General features: G+C 35.2%; 1 protein-coding gene and 1 non-coding gene across 6 annotated transcripts in view; one reads left to right on the forward strand and one right to left on the reverse strand.

The window, feature by feature from the left end:
• The window catches only part of CDH18 (cadherin 18), a 608,955-nt gene that overhangs the window by 347,081 nt on the left and 234,165 nt on the right, over positions 1 to 27,709 (forward strand). For all 5 annotated transcript variants that reach the window (XM_027607141.2, XM_027607140.2, XM_027607139.2 and 2 more), the window contains one exon: positions 3,030 to 3,324. In XM_027607141.2, coding sequence (XP_027462942.1) covers positions 3,030 to 3,324 — 295 coding nt within the window. The remainder of the gene's footprint in view (positions 1 to 3,029; positions 3,325 to 27,709) is intronic.
• LOC113929993 lies at positions 748 to 854 on the reverse strand. Its single transcript, XR_003522379.1, has one exon. It is a non-coding gene; the product is annotated as a U6 spliceosomal RNA (small nuclear RNA).

A 27,709-nucleotide genomic window follows, 5' to 3' on the forward strand; every position in this document is an offset into this window, starting at 1 on the left:
ATTATAACTCACTGATTTTATTGCACATCTATTTTCAAATTAGACATAACTTTGGGAATATTTAGGCTTAGTTGTTTACTAATTATAAACACTTTATGAATATGGAATGAGATTCAAGTCTTAAAATCTAAAGCCATAAAATTCCTCAAATATTTGTCTTTTATCTGAAATGCCAAACAATCTATATAAAGCATAGAGTGTGTTCTTAATACATGCTTTAGATTGACAACTTGCCTATTTCTCTTACATACTTCCATTGCTGGTCTATATATATAAGCCCAATCTTTAAATATGATTAACATTTTGTAAAACAAACCTTCAATCCAAAATAAAGGAACATCAAAATAACCTCACTGAGAACATAGAAGAATATGAAAATATATCCTGAAAATAAAATTCAATTGTCACCATTGCTATGTCTTTCTGAAAGTAGTAGTTAGAAGTGTAACATATTTCCCACAAAAGGGTTTTAAATTAGTTATATAGATTTATAATTTATATATAGTATAACAATAGCTAATAAAACTTTCTCACATTTTTTTTACCTATTATGTTTCAAATTTGGGTATTTTTTTTAATTTTATTATGTTATATTAGTCACCATACAATACATCATTAGTTTTTGATGTGGTGATCCACGATCCATTGTTTTCGTATAACACCCAGTGCTCCATGCAGTACGTGCCCTCCTTAATACCCATCACCGGGCTAACCAATCCCCCCTCGCCCCCCCTAAAACCCTGTTTGAAAAATATGGAATGCTTCACGAATTGGTGTGTCATCCTTGAGCAGGGGCCATGCTCATCTTCTCTGTATCATTCCAATTTTAGAATATGTGCTGCCAAAGCGAGCACCTGTCTCATTTTATTTAATAACAAGAGTGTTTGAGAAAGTGTTTTTTAAAACATTTGTTTAATGAATTTGTTGTTTTACTTTGCTATGATTTGGTTAGGGATTAAACCAAAGTTGCAAAATGTGAAACAGGCTGCTCTTTTGATATTTTGCAGGTTTCTGCTTCATAAATGATAAATCCTTTTTCTAGGTGCTAAAAAGATATGTTGAGAAACATAAAGAAATGACTATTGCATTTCCATCCATGCATACAACTATCTCCACACAACTCATTATGCATTCTTTATTCAGTGGTTAATTTACTAATGAAGTGTGAAATCTTTGAAAGCTATGTTTTTCATATTTTGCTAATGGAGTTCTTACGCCTCTTTATAAAAGCTCAAAAAAAAAGTAATTTTGGAAAGATATAATTTGTTGAATCTTGCTAAGTGATTCCCATCAGAATTTGTCCCTGTTTATGTCTTATGCATTTTCAAGAAAGAGATAGGATTATTTTTGAGATACTATAATTTATATTTCAGTTGCCTCAATTTTACCATAAAATAGTCCTTTTGTCACAGTTTATTATATTTTTCTATATTTTATCTTTTTAAAAAATGTCTTCTAAGAGTTCAGAGGCTTTAATATAATCCTTGAAAATTTTCTCTTTATTATGGCAAGAAACCCAAAAGCTGTATAAACAAGGTTATATTTTTCAATGTTTCCAAGTGTCAGAAATGAGCAAAAGGTGAGCAGTTAAGGTTAAGTAACCAAAAGAGTTTCATATGAAGGATAACTGTTCAAATCTCTTGGGAGAAACAATTCACAATTCTTCAAATATATGTTTAAGATTTAAGTGAATATTGTGTGGTTGTTTCTCGTTAGAAATATAGCAGTGGCTCTTATGGAAATATTTAATTAAGATGGTATAAGTTATAATAGATTATGAAGTATGAATTATATGCAGTTTAAAAGCATGTTTTGGGGTACCTGAATGGCTCAGTCGGTTAAGCATTCAACTCTTAATTTCAGCTCAGATCATGATCTCAGGGTTATGAGACTGAGCTCCGTGTTGGGCTCCACACTCAGGGCAGAGTCTGCTTGAGATTCTCTCTCTCCCTCTCCCTCTGCCCCATCCCCCATGCTCTCTCTCTCTAAGATAAATAAATAAAATCTAAATAAATAAATAAAAATTTAAAAATAAAAGCATTTTCTGATGTTTAAATGATGAAAAAGTCGTTTATAATTATCTTAATATGTATTTATCTTTCTTACTAAATACTTCTTCTCTACTGAAATATTACTCTGTAATATTTTTAAAATGATATTCCATTATTTTTATTTTAATGAATGAGAATTTGTTAGTGTATTTCAATTAATTAAAAAATAGGCCCATGTATTGATTAAATCAATCAATTTTGATTTACTACTATTTAAATTTTGAGTTAAAGTTTCATAATTAAAAAAAAGGGGGGGATGCCTGGCTGGCTCAGTCAGTAGAACATGTGACTCTTGATCTCGGGGTCATGAGTTCAAGCCCCATGTTGGGCAGAGAGATGACTAAAAATAAACAAACAAATAAACTTAAAAAAAGAAAATATTCTATTTTAATCTATTTAATGCCCTTAATGTTCTAAATCTGAACAATTAATCAGGAAAATTCTTTTTTTTAATTTTTCAAATTATAAAATTAATACTTTTGTAACAAATAAGTGCCTCTTTTGTGGAAATTTTTAATAATTTGAATATTCTCCTGCCATATATATTTTTCTTTTAAAAATTTTATGTTTGAACTAAAATGCCAAGCAATTAATTTTAAAAAATCATTATTCCTGAAAGTATTGAAGGCAACAGTGATTCACTGGTAATTTCTTTCTCCAATTCTATTTTCTGTAGTTAGTGAAGTGGTGAACTAGTAGAATAACATCAAGTGTTATTGTTTTTCTTTTAATTAGTATTATTTATTTCTCTTAAGTCAATAATTGTGTTTTTTAGATCATGATAAAAATATCCATATCAATACCAAGTAGAGAAAAACTGCAGAAAAATAAATGATTGTAGTAACTGACAGGACACTGTGGAGATAAGAAAAGTTATAATCAAAGTAAGTTAAAAATTATAGATAGACAATTTTAAGGTAACATGATGTTAGGTTGGAATATAATTGGAAGCTACATTATTTAATTTTTATTTTCCAGCTGCACTCCAATTCTGACAAAGGCGATGGGTCTGTCAAGTACATCCTTACTGGAGAAGGTGCTGGGACTATATTTATCATTGATGATACCACCGGTGACATCCACTCAACGAAAAGCCTAGACAGAGAGCAGAAGACCCACTATGTGCTTCATGCCCAGGCTATTGACAGACGAACAAACAAGCCTCTTGAACCCGAATCCGAGTTCATAATCAAAGTACAAGACATCAATGATAATGCTCCAAAGTTCACAGATGGACCATACATCGTTACTGTGCCTGAAATGTCAGATATGGGTAAGAAAAACCATTCTTTACTTTGGCAGTTAATATATATTTGAGAATCCAAAAAGTCATCATTTGAAGACAAGTTTTTCGTTTGTGCGTGTGTGTAGAAATCTGAAGAAATTTCAAAATATTTTGATATTTACATGTGGCTTAAAATGTTAAAGAATATTGGGTCTAGATATTATAGTATTTGTTAAAATTCATTTATGAACTTATAAGTATAGGTAATGGTTTGTTTATCAAGAAAAAAAAAACCTTTCCTTTATGGGAAAACACCAGCAATTCTTACTTGACAGAGGTTTTGACCACATAATTTCTTCATGTATCTTGCTACGAAGATACCAACACATTCAAGGTGAAAATTTACATAAATAAAAATAGACAATATAATGTCTGAAATCTTTTGCTACACGTCTTTTAAGCTTGCAGTTTATGAGCAAATTACATTAAAATTGTAAGTAATAGCTACAGTATTCAATAAAACCTTTTAGATACTCATAAGCATTTACATACCTTATTTGTTTTAAAACATACATAATCCTTAAAGTATTTTGGATACCATTTTAAAGATGTATAAACCGGCATACTGTAATTAGGTGATTTTCCCAAATTCATATATCTAGAAAAGGGCCAAGAAGAAATTGACACCAGGTTCTCTTGAATGTAGAGCTTACACTGCAGTTGATGGGTTATGATCTAGGTCTCTAGTCACTCTGATGATCTGGGGATTTCTCATTACTTATAGATCTCTGTCATATAGCTATTTTATTTTGTTTTTAGCTCCTATGATAAATTTTCTAAATCATTAAAATGAAGTTCAGCTATGATAATTTTTTACTATCTCTGTAAGACTCCAAGCTGGGATGTAGAACACAATTTTTGAGTAAAGATTGTATATATTTGAGCTTATATGTATTACTAGATATGAGTATTATATATGTAAGTCTATATGGCTCAACACCATTAAGCCTGGCAGGTGAGAGTTTATGTGGAAACTCTAGAACAGACTTCCTTCTCTCACCTTGTCAAGGAACTGACACCCCATTTGCTAGCCCCCTTTTGTCTCACAGAAGTGAAGATCTCTGTGACTCCATCATTTATGAGAATGCCATTGGTAAGGCTACATACGAGCCCCAAGGAGTACAGGTGAAACCACCATAACCAAGGGGCAAAGTACCAAAGAGAAACACAGGCAGAGTAGTCATTACCGAGCAAGTTACTGAGCAGAAGAAAACAAGAGCCCTAGTGTTGTTGGGATACTACAAAGAAATTTCTGTAATTCAGAGCCATGTTTTCTGCAACTAGTAAACAACAAAATATCAGTATATGATTAAGGCATGTACCATCATTGATATGATCCAAATTATTGTCCTGGAGCTTGAGAACATATCAGACTGGAAAAAGTAAGTAAAAATCAGAGAGCAAAAAATCCCCAAAATGTGGGAGTTATGGTACAAGATGAGACTTAAAAGATATGCTCATTAGACCTCTCGTGTGAATGATGTATGTTCCCAGACAGCAAAAAAGAGTAGATGAAGGAATGAACAATATTTTTTTCCTTCAGGTGAAGAATATATTGAATTTATGAGTTTAATAGATTTTTTGAGGAAGGGTTAGAATAAGAATTAAACCTAGGTAAATCCTGGCAAAGTACCTAAAACCCAAATAAAAGATACATTTTTATAAAATTTCAGATATTTTTAAATTGCCTACTAATTTATATACATGTATATATATATATATATATATATATATATATATACACATCTTATTTATCACTTGAAATACTAGAATCTGATTGACAGTTGAACATATAACATACAAAGAAAAAAAAATTTCGAGCTCCAAATCCTTTGTTCATCAAAATATGATTCATTTGTCAAGGTAAAATAAATGTTTGGGGAAGGATCAAGAAAGTAGATCATCACCTTATCTTATCTAAAAATATATTTGAGAAAATGTTGAAAATGAATCCAAACAGCAATCTGTGAAATCAAGGAAAATGACAAGGAAAGGAAAAAAATATATTTATTGGAAATGTACCCTGAAGTATGTGTTTGTGTGTGTACACAGTTAAGTCTAAATGGGTACATTTGAGGATGCTAAAGGACACTGTACAATCTAAGAATCATGAAGCTTCAAGGAACTATTGAAGCGTAGGCTATAGTTTGAGCACTTAGGAACAAGTCACAACATTACAAAGTCTTCATCCAGAACTTGAGAGGAGGATGGGAATGGGAAACAGTATTCCTAAGTTCTTTTACTGAGATGAGTATGGTTGAGGAGAAATATATATTATCTGCAAGAAGTAGAGAAAAAGGGGCACTTGGGTGGCTTTGTCATTTAAGCGTCTGCCTTCAGCTCAGGTCATGATCCCAGGGTCCTGGGATCAACCCTGTCTCAGGCTTCCTGCTCAGTGGGGAGTCTGTTTCTCCCTCTGCCTCTCCTCCTTTCCCCCTGAGAGAGAGTGCTCTCTCTCACTCTCTTTCTCTCAAATATTTTTTTTTTAAATAAGCATCCATTAAAAAAAGTAGAGAAAAAGAACAAATAGAAAAAACAGAATAGGCTTTAAGTAATTGTATTACTGTGCTTCTAGGCATGATTCCATTGAGAGAGAGAGAGAGAACTCGCTAAAGAAAAACAGATAAAAAAAGCATCATCAGAGCATAGAATGTACATTTTAATATGAATGTATAGGAAGTCCCCTGAAAGTTGGTGGAGGGAGGAACTCACTTTCCATATTTGCTTCAGAATGGGTGATATTTGCATTGATTCTGATTTTAGAATTAAAAAGCTAGTAATATTTTAGTGGAAGGACCAGCCAGCAATGGCAGGGGAGACAAATTCAGCTTGCTGTCTGTTTTCATAAATAAAGTTTAACTGGAATACAGCCCCGCCCATTTGTTTAAATATTGCCTATGGTAGTTTGGTAGTAATGCCTATGGTAGGCATTACAGTGGCAGAACTGAGAAGTTGCAATGGAGACCATTTGACACAAAGCTGAAAATGTTTCCTGTGTTGCCTTTTACAGAAAAAGTTTGCCAACCTCTATTGTAAGGGCTTGCAGGGGATGAGACTGGAGGCAGGGGGGATAATTAGAGGATAGCGTCACAGCTCTGATAAACAAAGCATCTGCTACTCTAGGGCAGTTGGTGTTCTGCCAGCCCTGCTGAATACACACATATACCTGAACATATGTTATTTGTTCTAAACGATAGGATTGGGCTTCTTCCCTTTAGGTGGATACTGTTAGTTATCTAACTATTATTCAGCTTGTCTTTTTGTGTTGCTACAAATCAGTTTTGTTCAGGGTTACATGATGCAGAATCAAATATTCACTTCCCACCACTCCCTTCCATCTAGGACACACATATTTCACCCATGGCCCATAATGCAGATAGGGTATGGAAATGCAGCTGCCAGTCTTACCGTAAGGATGAAAGCTTGCTGCTAAGTGAGATGGAGCAGAGAGTTAAAAGGGTCTGGAAGAATGATTCTATTGCAGAACTGATGCTCTCTCCCAGGCCTGCCAATGCCAAAATCATTCTTTACAAAGTAAACCTTGTTTCCGTTTAAACTCTTTCATTGGATCTCAGATACATATAGCTATATTGAATCTGAACTGGTACTTGGACAAATTGGATATTTAACAAAAAACCCAAAGGCAAAAAATTAAAACCAGTACTGAATCCAAAAGACTAGTGAGAATGGTTTCAGCATCAGATAAGAAACAATGATGCCATTTTCCATGAAGTGCCTTGATTTGGGAATGACACATGAAATCAGCACTTATTTCCCTTTCTATGTAATTGTGATGCTAGATGATTGTACTATTGCAGCTATTTCCCTTTTTGCCTATGATGCAGTTAACAGTTGATTTCAGATATTTAAATCTTGCTTGCCATCAGCTGGAGAATCAATTGCATCCATAGAAATTTTGATCAACAAGGAAAAGGAAATTGAACATTTGAATGTTGACTTTGAGTTCTGCAGAAAATCTAAAGTTGATCACCACGAAACAACCAGTTGGTTTTGCCAGGATCTGAGACTACAAGTTGTCAAAGCAGTTGTGGTAATGATCACTGAAACAGAATCAAGGAATATTTATTGAGCACTTACTATATGCCAGGCATTGCATGTAATTTGTAATAATTTCATGCTCACATCATAAGGGCAACATTATGGTTATCCTTGTTTTACAGAGGATAAAACTGATATGTAGAGTTAAATAATTTGCCCAGGACTACATGGTTAGTAAGAAGTGCAACTGGAAAACATTTATAAGCCAGATAGAGATTCAGCTTTTAAGTTCCCAATTTTTTTTAAATTTAGTTAAAAATGTAAAATCTGGATCAAGCTATTTGTGGAATAATTATAAAAAAATAGTGGATGTTCCAGAATCCGTACAGTTTATTGAGCCAGAAGTGGGGGTTTCCTTCTTGACATGTGAGGATAGATTCGATGTTATTATAATGTTCCTTTTTGTTTTAAAGGATTGGGTTTGGGAATGGCTACATACCATGAAGAGGAAAATCAATCCTAAATTTCCTGAGAGTAAGGGAATAGACATTTATTTATATTAGAAATCTAATCCCTAGGGGGTCCAGCAAGGATATGTTTTAGGAAAAGGATTTTCTAACAACTCCAAAATGTATACATTGGATATAGTGTGGATAAAGACAATGGACAGTCTCCAGGAAGGTATGTGTGCCAAAAGCTGAAAAACCTTTGTGATGCAGATAGTGTGCAGAGTGAAACAAATGGAGGTATGGAGCAATGGAAAGTAGCCTCATTAACTGAGCTCAGGAGTGGGGCTCAGGTGGAGGACAGTGTACTCATGATGCTGAGACAATGGGAATAGTGTGCTTTCCCCCACACTTAAGGACAAAGTTAATAGTAAACAAATCCGTGATTAAACTATAAAAACTAAAACTTGAATCTGCTTGTGAAAACACAGCCACTAAAAAACAAAACAAGTATATGAAGGATTTTTTAAATGTAAGATAAGATAAGCAACAATCAGTAAGACCTGAATTTAAATGAATAAACATTTGAAAATACAGATGTCAAATAATTATGCTAAACGTAATAAAATGAAAGATGAACTGAAATACTGGCAAACATGGCTGACAGAGAACTAATTTTTATTACATAAGGGGATTTTTTAATAACATTCACAATCAAATTAAAAATGGGGAAATTACATTAGCAGGAGAGTCACAGAAAAAAGAAACGTGTCACTTGTCCAAAGAAAAAACCTCAAATTTCGTTAGTAATTTAAGAAACCACAAAGGAGAAGGAGAAACCAGTGTTCACCTACCAAAGTATACAAGTCTGATAATTCACAAAGTTGTTAATGTACAGAGCTGTTAGCAGACAGGTGAAGTCCTACAGTCGTTTTGGGTAGCAATTTAACAGTATTTTAAATTGAGAACGTATTATAGACAACTATCCTACAGATGCATTCACATGATTCCACAAAGAGGCATGTTAAAGGAATGCCATTCCTAACAGGGAAACATTGGAAACACACTTGAAATCTACCAGTTAGGAAGTTTTCAAGTAAATGACTCTTCAAACACATACAGATTACATATGCACTCTTAAAATGAGCGAATTTGTATGTATATACTGACATACGAAGATCTATATTGTTTTAGTGAGAAAAAAAGTTTTCAGAAGTACATGTGGAATAGTCTAGTTTATTTTAGAAAGTAAGGGTGTGTTGTATGGTGTATGTGCATATAGGATATATCTTAAAAAAACACACATACTGGTGAAGGCGATTACTTCGAAAAATGGGTTGTGGCTTTATCTGCTATCAGAGAAATGCATTCCTCTTTACTAAAAATATATTTTTTTATATATATGTTATTTATAAAGTGATAATAAAAAGTGAAATGCAGACTTGTGATAAAACATTTTAAATAACAGTAATGCTTAAAGATATATAGGTTTATAATACTAATAATGGCTAATAGTATAGGCAACAAAATTTTTCTCAGCATACGGGGTCTGACAAATTCATTGTTTTTGTCATATACTCATTAATTCAGTTCTGAATTACCAAGCCATTAAAAAAAAAAATCTCCCTTTTTGTATCTCTTTAATTCTTTTTGCAGAGAGGACAGAGGGAAGGCATTTTATGTGCTGAGAACTAATAATGGCTAGTAATAAAATGGTAAGAAAGGAAGGAAGGAAGGAAGGAAGGGGAAACAAGTTCCCTAAATTTGAACAGGTTACAGACATATAAACAGAAAATTTCAATATAGTGTTCGTTAAGCAAAATACAAGGGAACCATAAAGTGGACAGTGAGTTCAGCTTGCAGACTTAGAGGAGACGTCCTCAATTAATCTTACATAGTGTGCAGGGGTTTGTCAGACAAGAACTCCGCATAGAAGATATAGTAATGCAAAAATACTCTTGTCTTCCCTGTAGGTTTATGGTCTACTTAGGTGTGTGTGTGCGTGCACATGTGTGTGCGCACGTGGGCGGGTGCGCACCTGTGTTAAGAGGGAAAATAAACACGATTGTCATGCAAATGATGAATTCCCTTCACAGTTTAGCAGAATATGCTATGAGAATGCAGAGAATGCAGCGCGAGAGACTTCCTGGGTGTGCAAGAGTTTATCAGATTATTGTTTTTTGTATATCTGTAGTGCTAAGTAATAGTTACGGAGCCCTCCAAGTAATTGTTGTGTGCTATATTACCTGCAAGGAAAGCAAAATGTGGGTGCATCTTTCTTGTCAGTGAGTAATAATCAGCAAAGTCTGTGGCATTCTGGATGGTGTAATAAAGAAAGATGCAAAATAAACTAGAGTGTTTTTCAATGCATGACTCAATACAATGTTATCCTTTACCTCTTTGATTTACATCTTGTAATTTCAACTATTATCTAGGGAATCGTACCCCTCTACAGCAGGGTTTGTCAACCTTGCCACTAAATGGCATATTAGACTGGATGATTCTTTGCTGTGGAGGACTGCCCTGCCTTGTAGGTTGCTCAGCAGCATCCCTGGCCTCCAAACATTAGACATTAGTAGCATCCTTTCTACCACCATCATATTACAGTGTCTTCAGACATAGCCAAATGCTCTCTGTGGGGAGAGTATTTTTTAAAAGCATTTCAAAGTAGAAACATGAATTGGAGAATATGCTATTTGTTAAATTTATAGTCACCAAAGGGAATCTCATAGTGTTAGAATACTTGTATATTTTATGACCAAAAATGATTCTATCTGCCCAGGTCAGCAATTTTCATGGTTATTATTAATTGCCGTATTCAAATGCACTGTATTATGAAAACAGTGAGGTATACCAATGAATAAAGTTAGGTTATTTGTGCTCACAGAGCAAAGTGTCAGTATGGCTACTTGAGAGTCATTATGGCTCTCATTTTTAAAAGAAAATCTGATTGTTATAGTGTTGATTTAGAAAAGACCATTTGATTTATGATGAATGCCTTGTAAGCTACTGACTGTCATATTGCATTTTTTTAATTATCTAAAAATTTGATCAAATAAAACAAAATGAACATGTGTGGACAGAGTGACATTATAATATTATGGACCTGGATAGGTCCATGAAGACACTTGTACACATTTTATCAATGAATATTTAACTTTTTTTTCTTTTTTCCTCTGGTATGCAGTACATTATCATGCCAGTCTTTGTGATTTTACCACCTTCTAGCAATTATTCTATACAATAATTTTCTTCTTTGTCCTTTAAACAGCTTTAAAGAAGTACTTCTTTAATTTTGATTTAATGTAACCATTAAATGTCTAAGTTTTTCAGAACTGAATTTTAAGAATATGAAATAAAAAGTTAATAATACTGATTATCATGGCACAAAGAGGAAACTATGAGATTAAATTATACCTGCCTTTGGAGTCAGCAGTCTAGTGCTTGTGCGGCATTTAAGAAATGAAAATAGGATAAGTAGAAATGTACTTGTAAACAGTGTTACCATTCACAGAAAGGACATTGTAAGTGTCTTAAGACATTTAGTGATACTGGAATGTCATATTCTTATAAAAAGTTGGTACAGGTGTTTTTATTATGTGTATTGAGAAATCTCTTTAAAAAACATTTAAAACAATAATTTTTTAAAGATTTTATTTATTTATTCATGAGAGATGGGGAGAGAGAGAGAGAGAGAGAGAGAGAGAAGCAGAGGGAGAAGCAGGCTCCCAAGGAGCAGGGAGCCCGATGCAGGACTCGATCCCAGGACCCTGGGATCATGACCTGAGCCGAAGGCAGACGCTTAACCATCTGAGCCACCCAGGCGCCCTAAAACGATAATTTTAAAATAATAATTTAAAAGGATAATTTGGTCTCTTCTACATTTAAAGAAATATACCCCAATTTTTGAAATTATAGTCTTCCTTTTATCTAGAATCAGTAGTTTCTAGTATAAGTTTAAATTGTTTTGCAGTCACTCTAAATTTTCAAAAAAATAATTACTTTGTACCCAGAAATTGTTTTGAGAGTAACTATATTAGATCACAATGCAATTTGCCTTAAGGTAAATTTCACAACTTTTTTTTGTTGTTGTTTTTCCCAACAACATATCTCTAAGGAATTGTATAAATCTCCATTTCTTCTGTGTATTAATAAAAGATACCTATGAGTAACAATCATTTAATAATATTTAAGATATTATAACAGACTATAGAAATAATAAATTTCAATTAACAGGAGAGAGAACAAAATACTACATTTTATTAGGTTATAAGTATGTAATTTATAAACTTCAACTTCAGTGGAGCACTGATTCTTAGTTTGGCATAAAAAGAAAAGATATGAAGTTTTACTGCATGACCCTTAATAGCCACAAGGTGCCTTGCACTTGGAGATGTATTCGAACATCCTAGTCTTTTTCATGTCTTTGTTCTCCAGTCTCTAATTCCCGGGCCTATTTCCATTTGCAGCTGTGTTCTTTCTTGCAAAGCAACAAGAAGAGACACCAGCTGTGCTTACTTTATTGCACTGCTTATTGGGGGACTGATTTAGTTCTGGCCAAACATCTTGGGAGCTTCACCCTGGATATATTCCAGGATTCTAGTAGCCATTTTAAAATCATTACCCTTGGGCATAACTTCAGAATGAGATAATTTCAATGAAATGAGGCTGACACTGCTATTTACATGGTAAATTAAAAGTGTGTGTGAGGAGTCACATTGGATAACTAATGAAGTGAAAATTGAACAAAAAAATTCTAAGTTTCATAACTTTTTTCTTCTCATAACTTTTCCCTTGTGTCAGTTAGCTAGGGTTTTATAACAAATCAACCCACAAACTAGTGGCTCAAAATAGCACCTATTTTATAGTGAACTACAAGAAAGATATAAATTAAGAAAACAATCCCATTTATAAGAGCATCCAAAAGAATAAAATACTAAGGAATAAATTTAAGAAGGTGAAAGATCCGTAAACTGAAACCTGTAAAACATTGATAAAATAAACTGAAGAGGACACAAATAAATGAAAAGGTATTCCATGTTCATGGATTGAAAGAATTAACATTGTTTAAATGTCCATTCTATCTAAAGTGACCTACAGATTCAATGAAATCCTTAGCAAAATGTCAGTGGCAGTTTTCACAGAAATAGAACAAACACTATTAATATTTTATGGAACCTCAAAAAATACCTCATAGCCAAAGCAATCTTGGCATAAAAAACAAAGCTGGAGACCTCACACTTCCTAATTCCACACTATACTACAAAGCTTAGTAATCAAAACAGTATAGTATTGGCATAAAAACAGACACCTAGATCAATGGAATAGAAAGAGAGACCAAAAGTACTCATGAATATATGGTCAATTGTTGACAAAGGAACCAAGAATCCATAATGGAGAAAGGATATTCTCTCCAATAAATGGTGTTGGGAAAACTGGACAGTCACATGAAAAACAATGAAATTGCACCATTATTTTACATCATGCAGAAAAATCAACTCAAATGGATTAAATATGTAAAACTCCTAAAGAAAACATGAGGGTAAGTTCCTTGACATTGGTCTTTGTAATGATATTTTCAATTTAACACCAAAGGCAAAAGAGCAAAAACAAAAATAAGCAACTGGGACTGCTTTGAACTAAAAAGCTCCTGCACAACAAAGGAAACATTGACAAAATGAAATAGCAACCTATGGAATGGAAGAAAATATTTCATATGGACTCTTAGAGCAGCATTTCAATAGTATAAAAGTGCAAGTTTCAAGGGTTTTTGAAGAAGAGGCTCAGAAGTTTTGCTCTCTTACTTTTGTTGTATTATAACCACATCACTTGAAACCATATTTTGTCAATCTTTATTGAATAATTACATGTTGACCCTTTTCACCTATACTTTGGAGGAAAGATTTTTTTTGAGGAAAGATTTTGAAGAAATATCACCTCTTAATTTTTTGAACATCATTGTTCTTATATCTGGTAAAAATTTATTATTGCTTCATGGAGTAATGATTAATTTTATTTTCCTATATATGATTAAGTTGTAAATGCAAAAAATTCTGCATCAGCCAACCTAGTTTCTCATTTTTACTCAATGATAGGTATGATTCACCAGATTACATTTTATGCTACTACTGATTCCTTAGTTTCTCCATTTAGTCTTTTTTTTTTTTAAGATTTTATTTATTTACTTGACAGAGACACAGCGAGAGAGGGAATACAAGCAGGCAGTGGGAGAGGGAGAAGCAGGCCTCCTGCTGAGCAGGGAGCTCGATGTGGAACTCGATCCCAGGACCCTGGGATCATGACCTGGGCCTAAGGCAGACACTTAACAACTGAGCCACCCAGGCTCTCCATTTATTCTTTATGAAAATAGACTAGACTCGGAATTCCCCTAAGAAAACTGATCAATTTATAATGGAAAATACTTCACTGGGATATTTTTTTTTTAATCATAAGATGGACTCAATTCACAAAAATTAAATTTGCACCTATTTTAAAAAATATATTCAAAGAATGAGTTTCATGTGTATACCCCTCAGTGTAGGAATACAAAGCAAACCAATCAGAGTTTTGGCAGTTCTACATAGAAGTCATGTGCATGTAATTGTAAAAATATAATAAGTGAAACTTCTATAGTGGCCAGTGGAGCATTTTGTTATATAAATTGGCCTTGGAACTTAAAATGTCTCTTGATGGAGATAATGTTTTTTTTAATAAAAATCATTTAATTAATGTATGCTATTGCCCCTATATTTTAATGAAAGCATATACATTGAAATTGATGTAAAGTTTTATAAATTGAGAAAAAATTGTGTGTGAAATCACTGTATTAGGGCATATGCTATTGAAATTTCATTCTCAAAACTCAGATATGCAATAAATTCAACCTCACTTTTCATTGAACTTGACTCCTAATTCTATTATGAATTTCAAATTTCTTTTTTTGAGACACCATTTTGGATATTTTTCTTTATTTTCTGAGAGTCACATACAGAGCAAAGGAACAGTAACCCAGTATAAAGTCATAGCAATCAGGTGTGAAGTGAATGCTCAGTGTTCAGGAAGAGAGAGAAGGCTCAGCATGAGGTATTATAACCCTGGCAATTAGATAAAGAGTGAATGCATAGTGATCAAGTGTAGGGAAACTCATAGTGATGAAGAATTAAATAAAAACCCTGCAGTCAGTTATAATTAGAAGGTACAGTGATGAGGCACAGATAGAAGGGAGAGTGATCGGGTAAAGATGGCACAGTGAGGAAGAGGGATGTTTGTATCATTTTGGATTCCTGCTGCCGTCTACCAGATGTCTCTGTTCCTACTAGTTTTCAGTGATCAGTCCTTGATGGTCATGGCTGCCTGTTCTCCATTTCATTTGTAATTCCTCTTGACATCCACTGAGGTTCTCTTAGCTAAACTTCACTTCCCACCGTAGTAAATGGGAAATATTTTCTTGCTCCCATCCACTGGTAAGGAGAGCACTCAGAAGATCGGATCAGACACTTTTTTGGCTTCATAGGTGAAATGGCCTCTTAAATCTGCTGCCATGTCACACTGAAGCACCATGGAATATTGGAGAAGTTGTGCTCCTTCAGAAGAGGACACTACTCCAAAAACTTATTACAATATCGCATGTATATAGCAAAAATAAATAAATAAATAAAAGCAAATTTGATGGCTTTTGTTTTACTCAACTGTTTATGATACTTTGTTCCACAGCTATAAAAAATACAACAAACTAGAAAAATCTAAATATGTGTCAAAAAACAACATGGAATATCATGTCGCTATTGAAATTATATTTGTTTAGTTGGCATGGAAATATCCATGGCATATTATTAGATATAGAAGAAGCTGTAGCATATACATAATTACATGATAGACTTTTGAATGAACCAAAATAAAGTTATGGAAAGACATACAAAACACTATTAAGTTTGCTTTTCTGAAGAGAAATGACAGTGGAGTTGCATTTATTTTTCTTACTAAGTAGATCATGTTGTACTTCTCTCATTTAAAATACCCAGTGTGTCATCATAGCATAACTTAAACTCTTGTTGCTGATATATCTCTCCTTGGCATGTCAAAGAGGATATTCCAAAAAGAAACCATAAATATTTCAAAAAGAAACCAGAACAAGATAGAGTAACAAAAATCAGTCCAAGATTTTGAAAATTCCTGGAGCATTGAAAACATTGAAAATTGAATAGGGGAAAAGAGACAGACCATATTTATGACCATAAACATTAAAGGTGAAAATTGTTCTACCCATGAAAACCCTAGTTAATTCACAAACACAGGCAGAGCAAGATGGCAGAGGAGTAGGAGACCTGGATTTCATCTGGCCTCAGGAATTCAGCTGAATGGGGATCAAATCATTCTGAACATATAAGAACTCAACAGGAGATCGAAGAAGAGAGTAGCAACAACTCTCTGAGCAGAGAAGCGACTGCTTACTGGAAGGTAGGACGTGTGGAGAAGTGAATCTGAGGCGATATTCGGTAGGATAGACGGTGGGGGAGGGGGTGTCCGCCACTTCTGGCAAGTGATAGAGCCGCGGAGCACAAAATCAGAACTTTTAGAAGTCGACTCCGCTGAGGGACGTCGGTCCAGTGGCTAAGCGGGGGGTGGAACCCTCGCGGGACAGTGTGGTCTCAGGACCCTCGGGGTCACAGAAAGACCGGGGGTGCCTGAGCACAACAGAGCTTCCAGGTATGGGAGCAGGGAAGCTGGCTGCAGAGACAGAGACGAGGCATGGGCTCTAAGCTCGGGGTTGCCATAAACTGTGACTGACAAAATAGTCGGGCCACTGCTCCTCCAGCAGGGACCCAATAAGCGGCAGATCCGGGGAGACTCCCCTACCTCCACCGGGAGGAGCGGTGCGGGAGCGCACCGCAGGGATCTGCTGGGTTGGAGACTCCACACGGGGTCGTGTGCCAAAGATAGAAATGCTCGGTCACAGGCTGGGTGAGCACGGAGTGAGGCTGGAGACTGGGGAGATGGGAGTAATTGACTGATTTTCTCTGGGGGTGCACTGAGGAGCAGGGCCCCGAGTTCTCAGCTCCTCCGGGTGGAGATTGGGAGGCCACCATTTTCACTCTCATCCTCCAAAGCTCTACCGAGAGCTTGCAGGAACAAAAACTCCCGAGAGCAAACCCGAGCATATTGCTTAGCCCAGACTCACAAGGGCGGGGCAATTCCGCCCACAGCAAAGACATTTGGGAACCACGGCAACAGGCCCCTCCCCCAGAAGATCAGCATGAACAGCCAGTAAAGACCAAGTTTACCAGTCAAGGAGAATGGGGAAACTCCAGCACTAGGGGAATACTGCACATAGAATTCATGGCTTTTTTACCATGATACATTAGTTTTTCAAAGTTATTTATTTTAACAATTTTTTAAAAATTTTTCTTTTTCCCTTTTCAACTAACATCTTTTCAATCCCTTTAAAAAAAAAAAAAAACCTTTTTATTTTTTCATTTCCAGAGTCATATTCTATCCCTTCATAGTAGTTACCCTTATTTTTGGCATATATATATAAGTTGTTCTCTCTTTAAAATTTTGAGATACAGTTTCTTCTAACAGATAAAAATATACCCTAAATCTCTACTGTATGGCTTTGTTCTAGCCTCCTGCCTGATCACATTCTCTCCCTTTTTTTTTTTCTTTTTTAAATCTTCTTCTTTTTTCAAACAACTTCTTAGCAATTCCTTTTATAAAATCTTTTATAATTTTCATGTTTACACTCATATTCCATCCCTTCATTGTATCAAACTTTATTTTGTACATATATAAGTCTTTCTTTCTTTACAATTTTAGGAGGCACTATCTTTTAACAGACCAAAATACACCCAAAATCTAGTGTGTGGCACTGATCTATGCACTAGCCTGATCATATTTGATCATATTCTGTTTTTTTTTTTGTTTTGTTCTGTTTTTGTTTCTTATCTTTTTCTTTTTCTTTTTTTTCTCTTTCTTTTTTCTTTCTTTCCTTTTCTTTTCCCCTGGTTTCAGGGCTTTTCTGATTTCTTTAGAGTATATTTTTTGGGGACGTTGTTAACCTGTTAGCATTTTCTTCTCTCATTCATCTGTTCTCCTCTGGACAATGTGACAAGACAAAAGAAATCACCCCAGCAAAAAGAACAAGAGGTAGTACCATCTGCCAGGGACCTACTCAATACGGATATTAGTACAATGTCGGACCTAGAGTTCAGAATCATGATTTTAAACATACTAGCTGGGCTTGAAAAAAGCATGGAAGTTATTAGAGACACCCTTCCTGGAGAAATAAAAGAACTAAAATCTAACCAAATCGAAAACAAAAAAGGCTATTAATGAGGTGCAATAAAAAACGGGGGCACTAACTGCTAGGATAAATGAGGCAGAAGAGAGAATCAGTGATATAGAAGACCAAATGATGGAAAATAAAGAAGCTGAGAAAAAGAGAGATAAACAACTACTGGATCACAAGGGCAGAATTCGAGACATAGGGCGATACGATAGGAAGAAACAACATTGGAATAATTGGGATCCCAGAAGAAGAAGAAAGAGAGAGAGGGGCAGAAGGTATATTGGAGCAAATTATAGCAGAGAACTTCCTTAATGTGGGGAAGGAAATAGTCATCAAAATCGAGGAGGCACAGAGAACCCTCCCAAAATCAATAAAAATAGGTCAACACCCCAACATCTAATAGTAAAACTTACAAATCTCAGAGACAAAGAGAAAATCTTGGAAGCAGCTCGGGAGAAGAAATATGTAACCTACAATGGTAGAAATATTAGATTGGCAACAGACCTATCCACAGAGACCTGGCAGGCCAGAAAGGATGGGCATGATCTCTTCAGAGCACTAAACAAGAAAAATATGGAGCCAAGAATACTATGTCCAGCTACGCTGTCATTGAAAAGAGAAGGAGAGATAAAAAGCGTCCAGGACAAACAAAAACTAAAGGAATTTGCAAACACGAAACCAGCCCTCCAAAGAATCTTGAAAGGGGTCCTGTAAGCAAAGAGAGAGCCTAAAAGCAGCATAGACCAGAAAGGACCACAAACAATAAACAGTAACAGTCACCTTACAGGCAATACAATGGCACTAAATTCATATCTTTCAATAGTTACCCTGAATGTAAATGGGCTAAATGCCCCAATCAAAAGACACAGGCTAGAAGATTGGATTAAAAAACAAGACCCATCGATATGCTGTCTGCAAGAGACTCATTTTAGACCTAAAGACACCCCCAGATTGAAAGTGAGGGGGTAGAAAACCATTTACCATGCTAATGGACACCAAAAGAAAGCTGGGGTGGCAATCCTTATATCAGACAAATTAGATTTTAAAACAAAGACTGTAATAAGAAATGAGGAAGGATACTGTATCCTACTTAAAGGGTCTATCCACCAAGAAGCTCTAACAATTGTAAATATCTATGCCCCTAACATGGGAGCTGCCAATTATAGAAGGCAATTAATAACAAAAGCAAAGAAACACATCAACAACAATACAATAATAGTGGGGGATTTTAACACCCCCCTGACTGAAATGGACAGATCATCTAAGCAAAACATCAACAAGGAAATAAAGACTTTAAATGACACACTGGACCAAATGGGCTTCACAGACATATTCAGAACATTCCATCCCAAAACAATGGAATACACATTCTTCTCTAGGGCCCATGGAACATTCTCCAGAATTGATCACATCCTATGTCACAAATCAGGTCTCAACCGGTACAAAAAGTTTGGGATTATTCCCTGCGTATTTTCAGACCACAATGCTTTGAAGCTAGAACTCAATCACAAGAGGAAAGTTGGAAAGAAGTCAAATACATGGAGGCTAAAGAGCATCCTACTAAAGAATGAATGGATCAACCAGAAAATTAAGGAAGAATTAAAAAAATTCATGGAAACCAATGAAAATGAAAACACAACTGTTCAAAATCTTTGGGATACAGCAAAGGCAGTCCTGAGAGGAAAGTATACAAGCCTTTCTCAAGAAACAAGAAAGGTCTCTAATACACAACCTAACCCTACACCTAAAGGAGCTGTAGAAAGAACAGCAAAAAAACCCTAAACCCAGCAAGAGAAGAGAAATAATAAAGATCAGAGCAGAAATGAATGAAATAGAAACCAAAAGAACAGTAGAACAGATCAACGAAACTAGGAGCTGGTTCTTTGAAAGAATTAACAAGATTGATAAACCCCTGTCCAGACTTATCAAAAAGAAAAGAGAAATGACCCAAATCAACAAAATCATGAATGAAAGAGGAGAGATCACAGCCAACACCAAAGAAATACAAACAATTATAAGAACATATTATGAGCAACTCTATGCCAGCAAATAGATAACCTGGAAGAAATGGACGCATTCCTAGAGATGTATCAACTACCAAAATTGATCCAGGAAGAAATAGAAAACCTGAACAGACCCATTACCGCTAAGGAAATTGAAGCAGTCATCAAAAATCTCCCAACAAACAAAAGCCCAGGGCCAGATGGCTTCCCAGGGGAATTCTACCAAGCATTTAAAGAAGAATTAATACCTATTCTCCTGAAACTGTTCCAAAAAATAGAAATGGAAGGAAAACTTCCAAACTCATTTTATGAGGCCAGCATTACCTTGATCCCCAAACTAGACAAAGACCCCATCAAAAAGGAGAATTACAGACCAATATCCTTGATGAACATGGATGCAAAAATTCTCACCAAAATACTATCCAGTAGGATCCAACAGTACATCAAAAAGATTATTCACCATGACCAAGTGGGATTTATCCCTGGGCTGCAAGGTTGGTTCAACATCCGGAAATCAGTCAACCTGATACAGTACATTAACAACAGAAAGAACAAGAATCATATGATCCTCTGAATAGATGCAGAAAAGGCATTTGACAAAGTACAGCATCCTTTCTTGATCAAAACTCTTCAGAGTATAGGGATAGAGGGTACATACCTCAATATCATAAAAGCCATCTATGAAAAACCTACAGCGAATATCATTCTAAATGGGGAAAAGCTGAGAGCTTTCCCCCTAAGGTCAGGAACGTTGCAGGGATATCCACTATCAACACTGCTATTCCACATAGTATTAGAAGTCCTAGCCACAGCAATCAGACAACAAAAAGAAATCAAAGGCATCCAAATCGGCAAAGAGGAAGTCAAACTCTCACTCTTTGCAGATGATAGGATACTTTATGTGGAAAACCCAAAAGACTCCACCCCAAAACTGCTAGAACTCATACAGGAATTCAGTAAAGTGGCAGGATATAAAATCAATGCACAGAAATCAGTGGCATTCCTATACACCACCACCAAGACAGAAGAGAGAGAAATTAAGGAGTCGATCCCATTTACAATTGCACCCAAAACCATAAGATACCTAGGAATAAATTTAACCAAAGAGGCAAAGAATCTGTACTCAGAAAACTATAAAATACTCATGAAAGAAATTGAGGAAGACACAAAGAATTGGAAAAACGTTCCATGCTCATGGATTGGAAGAACAAACATTGTGAAGATATCAGTGCTACCTAGAGCAATCTATAGATTCAATGCAATCCGCATCAAAATACCATCCACTTTTTTCAAAGAAATGGAACAAATAATCCTAAAATCTATATGGAACCTGAAGAGACCCCGAATAGACAGAGGAATGTTGAAACAGAAAAGCAAACCTGGTGGCATCACAATTCCAGACTTCCTGCTCTATTACAAAGCCGTCATCATCAAGACAATATGGTACTGGCACAAAAACAGACACATAGATCAATGGAATAGAATCGAGAGCCCAGAAATGGACCCTCAACTCTATGGTCAACTAATCTTTGACAAAGCAGGAAAGAATGTCCAATGGAAAAAAGACAGTCTCTTCAACAAATGGTGTTGGGAAAATTGGACAGCGACATGCAGAAGAATGAAACTGGACCATTTCCTTACACCACACACAAAAATAGACTTCAAATGGTTGAAAGACCTCAATGTGAGACAGGAGTCCATCCAAATCCTAAAGGAGAACACAGGCAGCAACCTCTTCAACCTCAGCCGCAGCAACTTCTTCCTAGAAACATCACCAAAGGCAAGGGAAGCAAGGGCAAAAATGAACTATTGGGATTTCATCAAGATGAAAAGCTTTTGCACAGCAAAAGAAACAGTTTACAAAACCAAAAGACAACCGACAGAATGGGAGAAAATATTTGCAAATGACATATCAGATAAAGGGCTAGTATCCAAAATCTATAAAGAACTTATCAAACTCAACACCCAAAGAACAAATAATCCAATCAAGAAATGGGCAGAAGACATGAACAGACATTTTTCCAAAGAAGACATCCAAATGGCCAACAGACACATGAAAAAGTGCTCAACATCGCTCAGCATCAGGGAAATCCAAATCAAAACCTCAATGAGATACCACCTGACACCAGTCAGAATGGCTAAAATTAACAAGTCAGGAAATGACAGATTTTGGCGGGGATGTGGAGAAAGGGAAACCCTCCTACACTGTTGGTAGGAATGCAAGCTGGTGCAACCACTCTGGAAAACAGTATGGAGGTTCCTCAAACAGTTGAAAATAGAGCTACCATCCAATCCAGCAATTGCACTACTGGGTATTTACCACAAAGATATAAATGTACGGATCCGAAGGGGTACGTGCACCCCGATGTTTATAGCAGCAATGTCCACAATAGCCAGACTGTGGAAAGAGCCAAGATGTCCATCGACAGATGAATGGATAAAGAAGAGTGGTATATATACACAATGGAATATTATGCAGCCATCAAAAGGAATGAAATCTTGCCATTTGTAACGATGTGGATGGAACTGGAGGGTGTTATGCTGAGTGATTTAAGTCAATCAGAGAAAGACATGTATCATATGACCTCATTGATATGAGGAATTCTTAATCTCAGGAAACAAACGGAGGGTTGCTAGAGTAGTGGGGGTGTGGGAGGGAGGGGGTGGCTGGGTGATAGCCATTGGGTAGGGTATGTGCTATGGTGAGCGCTGTGAATTGTGCAAGACTGTTGAATCACAGATCTGTACCTATAAAACAAATAATGCAATATATGTTAAGAAAAAAAAAGAAGAAAAAGATAGCAGGAGGGGAAGAATGAAGGGGAGTAAATCAGACGGGAAGACGAAACATGAGAGACGATGGACTCTGAAAAACAAACTGAGGGTTCTAGAGGGGAAGGGGTGGGGGGTGGGTTAGCCTGGTGATGGGTATTAAGGAGGGCACATTCTGCGTGGAGCACTGGGTTTTATGCACAAACAATGAATCATGGAACACTACATCAATAACTAATGATGTCATGTATGGTGATTAACATAACAATAAAAAATTAAAAAAAAATTTAAACAACTAATCAAATATGCCAAATGAAATTAGTGGTTTCAGTCAATAAACACCATAAATACTTTAAAAAAAAATTCACAAACACAGAAGGACCTGGGGAAGTCACCCAGGCAATTTAATAAATTAAACATTCATTTATTCATTATTTTATTTTTTAACAAAAAAGACTTTCAGCTTCATCTACACATACAAAGAAAATGTGTTTTTATTCTATTATAAAGCCTTTGATGATTTTTTCCCCCCTATGTATGGCTTACATAGGGATTTTGGAACACTGGAATGAAGCAGAAAATAGTTTTCAGTAAACCAAAATTCCACATCAGAGAGGAACAACAAAAAGAACAAAACAGATTTTACCAGTGGACAAATATCACAAGGTCCCTTCTTCTGAGGCAAATCATTCCTCTCCTCATTTTGGGGGACACAAAAGTCCTTGACCTGCCTGGCAACTATATTGACCCATCCAGCCACATTTATTTATATGTAGCATTCCTGTTTTAAAGGGATAAGCATCAACCCAATTTCTGTTTTAACATTTTTCAGCTTTATTGAGTTACAATTAACAAATTGATATTTTATATATTTAAGGTGTGCAACTAGATGTTTTGATATATGTATATACTGTTACATCACCATGCTCAAGCTGATTAACATATTCATCACCTCCCTTCGTGAATGTTTCCTACCTTCCTTCCTCTCTTCCCCACTCCCTCTCTCTCTCTCTCTTTCTCTTTCTTTCTCTCTGTGGTGAGAATGCAAGATTTATGTTGTTAGAAAATTTCAAATATACAATATATATGGTATTGTTAACTATAGTCACCATGCTATTTTCTAAATCTCCAGAACTTAACTCATCTTGCATAATTGATATCATATACTATTTGACTAACATCTCCCCATTTCCCTTACCCCAAAGCCCCTGGAGAGTATCATTCTACTCTCTGCTTTGTGGTTTGAATATTTTTGTTTACACATGTAAGATGATGTATTTGTCTTTCTGTGTCAGGATATTTTCCTTAGCATAATGATCTCCAGTTTTATCTATATTCTTGCAAAAGGAGAATTTCCTTCTTCTTTAAGGCTGAACAATCTTCCATATATATTTTTTCTTTCCACATTTTCTTTAGTCATTTGTCTATTGATGGACATTTGGACATTGAAGTTGTTTCTATGTCTTGGCTATTGTAAATAATGCTGAAGTGATACTAGAGTATAGATATGTCTTTCAGGTAGTGATTTCATTTACATACTCAAAATTGGGATAACTGGATCATATGATGGTTCTTTTAATTTTTTGAGGAAACTTTATACTACTTTTTATAATGGGTAGACCAATTTACATTTCCACCAACAGTGTAAATGGTTTCCTTTTCTGCACACCCTTGCCAACACTTCTTATCTTTTATCTTTCTTATAATAGTCATTCTAACAGATGTGAGATCATATCTCTTGTGCTTTTCATTTACATTTCCCTGATGATTAGTGACATTGAGCACCTTTTCATGTACCCATTAGCCATTTGTATGTCTTTTGAAAAATGTCTCTTCAGATCCTTTGCATATTTTTTAATCAGATTACTTGTTTGTTTGTTTTTTGTCTATTGAGTTGTGTGAGTTTCTTTTATATTTTGGATATTAGTTCCTTATCAAATATATAGTTTGCAAATATTTTCTCCTATTTCCAGTGTTGTGTTTCCACTCTGTTGACTGTTTTCTATGCAGAATCTTTTAACTTGATGCAATTCCATTTGCATATTTTTGTTTTGTTTTCCATATTTTGTTGTCATATCCAGAAAATCATTGGCAAGACCAATGTCAAGAAGCTTCCTCTATATTTTCTCCTAGGATTCTCCTGGGTTCTTTATTGTGTTTTACTCTACATATCTGTTTCTATACTGTTTTGATTATTGTGGCTTTGTAATATATTATGAAATCAGAAAGTGTGATGCCTCCAGTTTTGTTCTTTTTGCTCAAATTTGCTTTGGCTATTCAGGGTCTTTGGTGTTTCTATACAAATTTAGGGGTTCTGACAGGGATTGCACTGAATCTGTAGATCACTTTGAGTCAGAAGGGCATTTAAAAAATATTAATTCACCTTAATTTTTTAAACACTAAAAACAAGAATTAAAATAAACAAATAAATATCTATTACAGAGAAATAGGGATAATTCAGATAAAATAGAATAATTTAAATTAAAAATCTACTTTGCTTAACTGTGAAATCTGAGATTTTATTGCATTCATTAAACAAGAGTACCTTGAAATGAAGAGTAAAGTTTCCAGGGAACAAAAAGAAATAGATTTCTAAAATTAAAATAAGATGCTGAATTTAAAACAAATACTAATCAGTGGACTGAATGATGTGACAGACATAGCTGAAGACTATGTGATAGACATAACTGCAGACTAAGTTGATGTTCTAGCAAATAAAGCCAGGGACATCTGGTATCATGTAGTACAAACAAGACAAAGTAAAAAAACATATGGGGCACCTTGGTGGCTCACTCAGTTAAGTGTCTGCCTTTGGCTCAGGTCCTGATGTCCTGGGATTGAGTCCCTCATTAGGCTCCCCTCTTGGTGGGGAGTCGGCTTCTCCCTCTGCCCCTCCCCTCCACTCATGTGTGCTCTCTCTCTTTCTCTCTCTCTCACAAAAATAAATAAATACATTTTTTAATTTTAATTTTTATTTTTTTAAAGATTTTATTTATTTATTTGAGAGAGTGAGAGAATGAGAGATAGAGAGCACGAGAGGGAAGAGGGTCAGAGGGAGAAGCAGACTCCCCGCTGAGCAGGGAGCCCGATGCGGGACCCGATCCCGGGACTCCAGGATCATGACCTGAGCCGAAGGCAGTCGCTTAACCAACTGAGCCACCCAGGCGCCCTAAATACAATTTTTTAAAAAATTAAAAAAAAAAGAAAAACATGGTTCAGTGGTAGACATGGGTGATCAACTGGAAATAGTTTACTTGTGTTGTGAGGAAAAAAAGTAAAGATATTGAACACAAGAAAAACTGAGTTTTCAACTTGAAGAAATATAAAAAAGAACAAGCAGGCAAACTGATTTACTAATTTGAAAACCCACATATCAAATTTCCCTGGATAATGAAGAAATTTTAAAATGTAATATAAAAAAGAGAAGTTTTTAGGGACAAATATTTCTCTATATTACAGTTTTCATGAGCAAAGATAGAAATGAAAAGACCATGTCAAACTGTATAAAAAATTCTAATTTAATTCCAGCAGGAAGATTATCAATCAAATACTAGAGAAAGTAGTAATTTTTTTTCAGATATGAAAGGACTCAGAAAATTTCAGACATGGAAAAACTAGGAAAAATCAACAACCACATCTAGTGCCTAAGCATGAATACACTAGAATTATATATTATGAACTTTAAACCATACAGTATTTCTAGAAAGAAGAATATATTGGATTTAGAAAAAGTAGAAAATATTCTATATGCACTAAGAATTTTGAAAAATCATTTGATCTTGATACTTGTAACATTCTCATTTTTGTGACAAAGCTTAGAAATATAGGTTTTTGCATCTTTTCAAATTATTCAGGTCACATTAACTGGTTTTGCAAAGAATATTTTTTGTATAATAAAATAGTGCTTATTCTTGATTTTTAAAAATAATTTATGGAAATAAAGAAGAACCAAATGATAAAGAGCAAAGGCTATTTATTCAAAGTTTGCTGTAACAAGAGAGTTAACCACTATCACTTGCATTTTGGCAGAGACTCAAAAGCAGGCAGAAGATTGGGAGAGGTTTATAGTGGACAAAATAGAAAGTTTTGAGTATGCCATGATTGGAAGCTGATGTCATAGAGAAGCTGTGGGTGAGCTACTTAGACACAGAGCATCCTATGTGATTGGTTACAAATGCAAGTCTTGCCTTATCTGATTGCTTTTAAGTTGGAAATGGGGAAAAATGTAGAGAAGCTGTAAGTTATTGATCACGTCCTGGTCTTTTGGGGCCAAATGTTATTGTTTGACTTCCTCGATTGTTGTTAAGGAAAATCATTTAACCTCCTACACATATGATTTATGGAAAATATGTAGCCTGGCTCCTGGACTGTTTATTGTAGATAGCAGGTTGATTTCTTGGGCTGTTTGCTACAGTTTATGAGTCAGAGTTCTATTTATATATATGGCCTAGACATTGTCCATTTATATCAAGCCTCCTAAATAAAAGCCTAGAAAAAATCACAAAAGTCATTTTTTCTAGAGGAAGAACATAATATAATGTATACTACAATGACTTAAAACATGTAGCTGACAAAAATTAAAAGTGAAAAGACAGTAAATTATATATATTTCCTTAGAAATCATTAAGATAATGTTTGCTGCCTAAAATTCTTAAAGCAAAATACAGGAATTTAATTAACCATTTTATCCATAGTGATAAAAGTAACTAACATAACTAAAATTAATAATGGGGGTGCCTGGGTAGCTCAGTTGGTTAAGCGACTGCCTTTGGCTCAGGTCATGATCCTGGAGTCCTAAGATAGAGTCCAGCTTCGGGCTCCGTGCTCAATGGGGAGTCTGCTTCTCCCTCTGACCCTCCCCTCTCTCA

The sequence above is a fragment of the Zalophus californianus genome, chromosome 5 (assembly GCF_009762305.2).
Source record: "Zalophus californianus isolate mZalCal1 chromosome 5, mZalCal1.pri.v2, whole genome shotgun sequence".
Classification (NCBI taxonomy): Eukaryota; Metazoa; Chordata; class Mammalia; order Carnivora; family Otariidae; genus Zalophus; species Zalophus californianus.